Here is a 6,934-nt window from a genome sequence, read left to right as displayed (position 1 = left end):
GAAAATATATCATGAAAATTATTGCGACACGAGCTAAAATAAAAAAATGTTTTCAAAATAAAATAATAACATTTGCACAATCGATAGAACCGACTTGTAAAATACACGGAAAACTCTTCTTTTGTTTAGGCCAGAGCTTCCCAAACTTTTGTGGCTCACCGCCCCTTTTTCAAAAATAATTTTTTTCAGCGGCCCCCTCTAGAAATCTCTATCTCTATTTCAACTAATAATAAAGGTGTAAGCAGCTGAAATAAAACAATTTGCAACTGAAATTTTAAAACTATTTATTAACATAAAATAACAAAGAAATTGCACATAAACATATAAACTTATTTACTATAAAATTATTTACTATTATTAGTAATGTTTGTTATTAGTAATTGTTTACTATTATTTGTAATAAAATATTAAATATTAAATAAATCTGTAAATATTAAACTCATAAAATCCTTGAAATTAAAAATAATTAATGCAAAGGATGAGCCTGATGTGCTGCTACCAATTTATTTATATTTGGCTCTATATTTGTCAGCAGCATTCTTAAATCTCCGCGGTCTACTATTTGCAGTCGATTCCTCTTTTTAGTCAAAAGTCTTGTGACTGCACTAAATCCACGTTCAACTAAATAGGATGACGGGAATGCAATTAAAAATTTTTTTACTACAGCCCATAGTCCAGGATAAAGTGTGGGTATCTGCTTTTGCAACCAGAACTCTTGATACCCATTTTTGAATTTTAATTTCAATTCTTCGTTTGTCGATATTTCAATTAATTCTTCTTGTAATTGTAATTCTGATTCTTCAACAGTTGAGAATGGGTCTAAAATCCAATCGGGAATCTTCATAGTAAGAATATCTTTAAATCGAGTGTTAAAATCATTATGGAGTGCTTCCAAATGTTGACAATAAATCAGAACGTCATCATCACATTTTTCCACCAAAAGAAGATTTGAAAACTGATAAAATTCTCCACGTCCTAAATTACGTTTGTACAAGAGTAGTTTTGACACAAACGCAGAAATAATACCCTTCGTTTTAATCAAATTCAGCTCATCTCCTTGCAACTGTAAATTTATTTCATTAAATTTGTTATACAAATCTGTCAAATAAGCTATATCACTTTTGAATTTCATTAAGTTCTTTCTTAATGAATCATCTTTGTTTTCAAAAAACTCTATAACTGAGTTAAAAAGATTATAAAATCGATTTAAACAGGCACCCTTTGACAGCCAACGTACTTCTGTGTGGAACAACAAACGATTGAAGTCTTCGTCGTTTTCAATGCAAAGCTGTCCAAACAATCTATCATTGAGTGCATGGCTTCTGATTTTGTTAACTGCTGTAATTACGTATTGTAATGAGTGATGCAGGCGATCACTAAGGTTTTTTGCAACTAAATGTTGTCGATGAATCACACAATGCACAGCGAATACATTTGGCACCGACTTTTTCAAAAATGAAATAAACCCGCGATAACGCCCTACCATCGCTAGAGCACCGTCGGTAGCAACTGATATGATATTATTCAAAGGAATTTCCTTTTTTTTTAAAAACTCTTCCAATACATGAAATATCGATTCTCCTTTAGTGTCAGTTATCAATTTTTTAGCAAATAATAATTCTTGGCAAATTTTTTCTTCTTTTATGAATCGAACATATGATAAAAGTAAAGCTTCATTCCCTGTTAAAGTAGACTCATCGAGTTGTAAAGAGAACTGAGTTGTTTTTAAAAAATCACATAATGAGACTTCCACATCCTGGGCCATTTCATCAATTCGTCGTTGCACTGTATTATTGCTCAAAGGAATTTTCTTAATAATATCATACGCTGATTTGTGAAGTACAGTATGCAGGACCTCACTAATAGCTGGTAGGATCAATTCTTCACCAATAGTATGTGGTTTTCCCGATTTAGCGATAAGTAAGGAAATGTTGTAAGAGGCGCGTAACCCGTCATTATCTTGTTTGGATGCGGCTGCAAACATATCTGTTAACGATCGTTTCAAACATTGGTCTTTGAGTGTTTGAAAATAAGATAAATCTTTATCTTTTTTATCAATATGAACTTTTTTCAAATGATCTTCTAATCTTGAAGGTTTCATAGATTCATTGGAAAAAACTTTTTGGCAAATCAGACACATTGGTAATATTTTGTTTGTGGGTGATTGAATAAAGCCATACTTCAAATATTCGATATTATATTGCCTACATTTCTTCTTTGGTTCAGCCATGGTTTTATTTCTAAAAAGGAGTTTAATTGCTGCTATAAAGTTCATTAAGTTTTATTTATATATTTTAAAAAAATATCGTCTCGGATTCATTCGGGAAGTAATTGAAAATCAAACGTTTCAATTTGTTATGAAGAACTTATGTTTTATGACTTAAATAAAATTGCTCGCGTGTTATTCACTTTAAATTACATTAAATTAAAATATTTATACAATTATTTATTAGTACAAAAGTTAAGAAAACGAGCATTTCAGGTGTAATAAAAAAATACTCACGTGAAAACTGCAATCTTCTTAAAACAATAATAATAGCCTTTGTATATAATCCGTAGACATAGAACGCTACTAAAATTAATACTAATAAAATACTAAAATTTTTAGATATTGCACTTGCACTGCATCAAACTGTTAACTACTGTTCGTTAAACAATTCAGAAACAGTCTAATAGTGATCAAGACTTCTCACGTATTTATAGTATTGTACAATGAACTTGATATAACATGCACAGATTTCTGCCGCTGTGCACTGGACTTGTAAGAACCTGCGTAAGTCGACAGTGCGCACAATTATATATATGCTAACACTCGCTTGTTAAGACCAATTGTCTTGTTTTTTGGACCGATCAGTTACAACCGATGTAAGTTACAACTTACATTTTGTTTTACGTTTCCTTGAAAAATAAAGCATGTCTTACATCTTATATTATACAACTGTTGTTGCCAACATGTATTAACGATTGATATATATTATTCTTGTGATGATAACTGTATGTCTGTACAGTGTGGATAAGTTTGTTAAAAAAATATTTGAACGCCCCCCTAGTGCCCGTAAAGCGAGCAACGCCCCCCTACTGCCCGTAAAGCGAGCAACGCCCCCCTAGATCCCTCCAGCGCCCACAGGGGGGCGATAGCGCCCACTTTGGGAAACACTGGTTTAGGCGATCAATAAATATATATATATGTCAAATTGAATAACTAACACAAGGACGAAAATTCACTGTTCGACATCGGGTATCGAAATGAAATAAATATTTGCTTTTACATAATTAAATTATTGTAACAAAAATGAGAGTCTTCTATTAAATATTGTAACAATATAACAATAATTTGAAAAAAAAAATAGAAACTTTGCCCAAAAAAAAAACGATAAATTACGCTATAAGTCGCAAGAACAATTTATGTCATTTTCACATTTTATAGTTTATATAATTTTCCCAAACGTGACACTGTTATACAAATTTTACAAATACAAGCGCGCGGCGGGAAGAGACGGCTCACTGTGGTGGCGTGGTCGCTAGGCGCGCCGGACGATAAGAGACAGCGTAATGTTATACCGTTGCTAAGCGCGCGACGAAGCGTTGGCGGAAGCGCTTTACAAATGACAATGGACAAAAAATACGTATAAACGATTAAATAATAATTAATAAAAATAATTTTTAAAAATTTTTTGACATTCTCTCTTTCTCTCTCTCTCTCTCTTTTGTGCACGGACAGAATTTTATCTTACAATTTACCCTGAAAATCTTTGGTAATTGTGGGACAATATGGCATGGAAAAAATTTTATGAGAATTTCTCTGATTAATATTTATCACAATAAAAAGTAATAATATCTATCACAATAAAATATAAAATATGTTTCATTCATTTTACTATACTTTTAGTAAGTGTGGAAACGATAGCATAACATGTCGTTTGTCCCACACAGAGAGAATTTTTTCTTAGAATTTACCCTGAAAATCATGATAATCATGGAACAATTTGATAAGGAAAGATTTTTATGAAAATTTCTCTGATCAATATTTATCACAATAAAAAGTAATAATATCTATCACAAAAATATAAAATATGTTTAATTTTTCTAAAAGTATAGTAAAATTTACTAAAAGTATAGTAAAATGAATGAAACATATTTTATATTTTATTGTGATAGATATTATTATTTTTTATTGTGATAAATATTGATCAGAGAAATTTTCATAAAAATCTTTCCATACCATATTGTCCCACAATTACCAAAGATTTTCAGGGTAAATTGTAAGATAAAATTCTGTCCGTGCACAAAAGAGAGAGAGAGAGAGAGAGAGAGAGAGAGAGAGAGAGAGAGAGAGAGAGAGAGAGAGAGAGAGAGAGAGAGAGAGAGAATGTCAAAAAATGTTTACCACAATCTTCTCGATACATATATAAAAATAATAAATATAAGATATAAATTTCAATAATGAATAAAACTTTATCACAAATGTGGAGGAAAAAAAAACTATATTTTACTACGAATCAGCGATCGAGAAAAACTGCATGTAACGATCGAGCAAAGTGGCGAACTATAGAAAAAATATTGCGCCATATTGACAACTATAATGCATTTTCAAAATCAGCTGCATCTACCGCATCTATATCACAAAATGTACATAACATCGACCATATTATAGACAATTCAAAACATTATAATGACGCGAAAATAGAAATAGCACGACGATATGTTGAATTGTACGTCACGAACGAATTACATTTGTGTGATATATTTCGTCACGCCTGGCTTCTCGGTTATGCCGAGAGTTATGCCATCGCTATTTTCAAAAGTATCGTGTTACGAAATCGCGCGTTACCGCGAAATATTACAAAGTATTTATCGTATAAAATGTTTAATTCAAAGAATGACATTTTTTCTCCACGACATTGTCAACGGAAAACGCAATCTCACATCAGTTTGACTCGCGTGCGTGCAAAATGCACGACTCGTCGCTGAAAAGCGACGGAATTCTAACATTTACACACGACGAATTAATGAAATTATTTCAATTTGTTCTTTGTAACATACGACAAAATAGTCATTATACAAACAACAAAATGCAAATTGTGTCGCGACAATTTCTTTATACGTTTTTCCTTTTAATTCTAACGGATAAAAGGTTATCGGATATTGCCGATTTAACCGAACAACAATTGTCCAATTTAGCAAGATACGGAGTAACTACTATGATTGTTCGCAAAACGCGCAAAACGGGCCGTATTGAAATACCTGAAATTTTAGAAAAAGGTGTTCACACGAATACACAATCAAACAACGCAACGGTAAACTGTAATAATGTTTATCGCAATTATGACGCGCGGCAAATCATATTGCAATTCATCGATTGGATTAGACAATGTTATATCGATGTACCGTTCGCTCGTGAAAAATGGTGTAAAGTATTAGATAGCGATATGCATAAATTATACAAGACGTTATTCTTACGTTCAAAACCTATGGGTCTTAGTTTCCACGCTTTACGTCGAGCGTATTTAGGATTTCGTTACATGCAGGGCTACAGCATCCATGACGTTCAAAGAACTTTAGATCATGCATCGATCGAACAAACGAATCATTATATCAATACATATTTGCATTCGCTTGGTACGTAAAATTTTTATTTTTTTTATTTTTTATTAACGATAACGCGCGACGTACATATTATTGCTCAACAAAGACCGCTAACTAGTATGTTAGTTCGATTATTGAATAATCAGTTCTAACGCATTACTCGATATGGATATAAAGTGCTCGATACCCAGTCAGCACATAAGTCCCCTGAATGTACATAAGACATCCGTAAGATTCAAAGTACGTCTATTGAATCTCGTGTATGTACATAGGATGTCCAAAAACGTATATACATGAATGAGATGTCCGTAGTACATCTTATGTACACACAAATATGGATATACGTAGAAGCTTCATAAACTTATATATGTAGAATATACAAAAATCGGATATACACATATTGGATATCCATAGTATATGCAATATACATACGCATTTTACATGTGCAATACTTCCAGAAACGTATGTACATAGGATATATGAAATCGGATATACAAATAGTGGACATCCGTAATATATCTTATGTTCATACATATATGGATATACGTAGAAGATCCAAAAACGCATATACGTACGATATACAAAACGGATATACGATCTATGAAATATATATAGTATATCTTATGTACATACGCAATGGATATTCGTAGGAACTCCAAAAACGTGAACACGTAGGATATACAAAAACGGATGTACGAATATTGAATATCTATAGTACATCTTATGTACATACGCAATGGATATTTATAGGTACTCCAAAAATGTGTACACATAAGATATACAAAAACGGATATACAAATATTGAATATTTATAGTATATCTTATGTACATACGCAATGGATATTTATAGGAACTCCAAAAACGTGTACACATAGGATATACGAAAAACGGACATACGAAAATTGGATATCCGTAATATATCTTATAAACATAAGAAATGAATATACGTAGAAGATTAAAAAATGTATATACGTGCGATATACAAAAAACGGATATACATATATTGAATATTTATTGTACATCTAATATACATACGCATTAGATATATGTATGTAGTATTTCCAGAAACGTATATACATAGAATATACGAAATCGGATGTACGTATTAACTTGTATGATCATATTAATCAAGAGATACGGTCGTGTATCGCGCCAAGTTCACGCGAACGTATTATTGGGTGTAGCAATGCCAAATTTTTTTGCATTACATTTTTTTTTATTTAGATTGAATTGAATTTGATTTATTCTGATTAATTTGATTGAATTTAAAGTCTCTTTTAAATTAATTTGTTTAGTTTGTTTTGTTTAGTTATAAAATTTTATTATTTTAAGCTATTTGACAATAAGC

General features: G+C 31.5%; 1 protein-coding gene across 1 annotated transcript; it reads right to left on the bottom strand.

Moving 5' to 3' along the window:
• Positions 1-466: 466 nt before the first annotated feature.
• On the bottom strand, positions 467-2,230 carry LOC145948630 (protein FAM200C-like). Its single transcript, XM_083058263.1, has one exon. It carries the CDS (start codon positions 2,228-2,230, stop codon positions 467-469), a length of 1,764 nt encoding a protein of 587 aa, XP_082914389.1.
• Between the last annotated feature and the right edge of the window lie 4,704 nt (positions 2,231-6,934).

This window comes from Prenolepis imparis, unplaced genomic scaffold (assembly GCF_030444845.1).
Source record: "Prenolepis imparis isolate NDT839.2.m4 unplaced genomic scaffold, iyPreImpa1.0 SCAF_502, whole genome shotgun sequence".
Classification (NCBI taxonomy): Eukaryota; Metazoa; Arthropoda; class Insecta; order Hymenoptera; family Formicidae; genus Prenolepis; species Prenolepis imparis.
The sequence above is the reverse complement of the archived record's forward strand: the minus strand, read 5'-3'. Positions and strand labels throughout refer to the sequence as shown.

Excerpts from the sequence above, each read along its gene's own strand:
- LOC145948630 (XM_083058263.1), bottom strand. The coding sequence starts at position 2,230 with ATGGCTGAACCAAAGAAGAAATGTAGGCAATATAATATCGAATATTTG.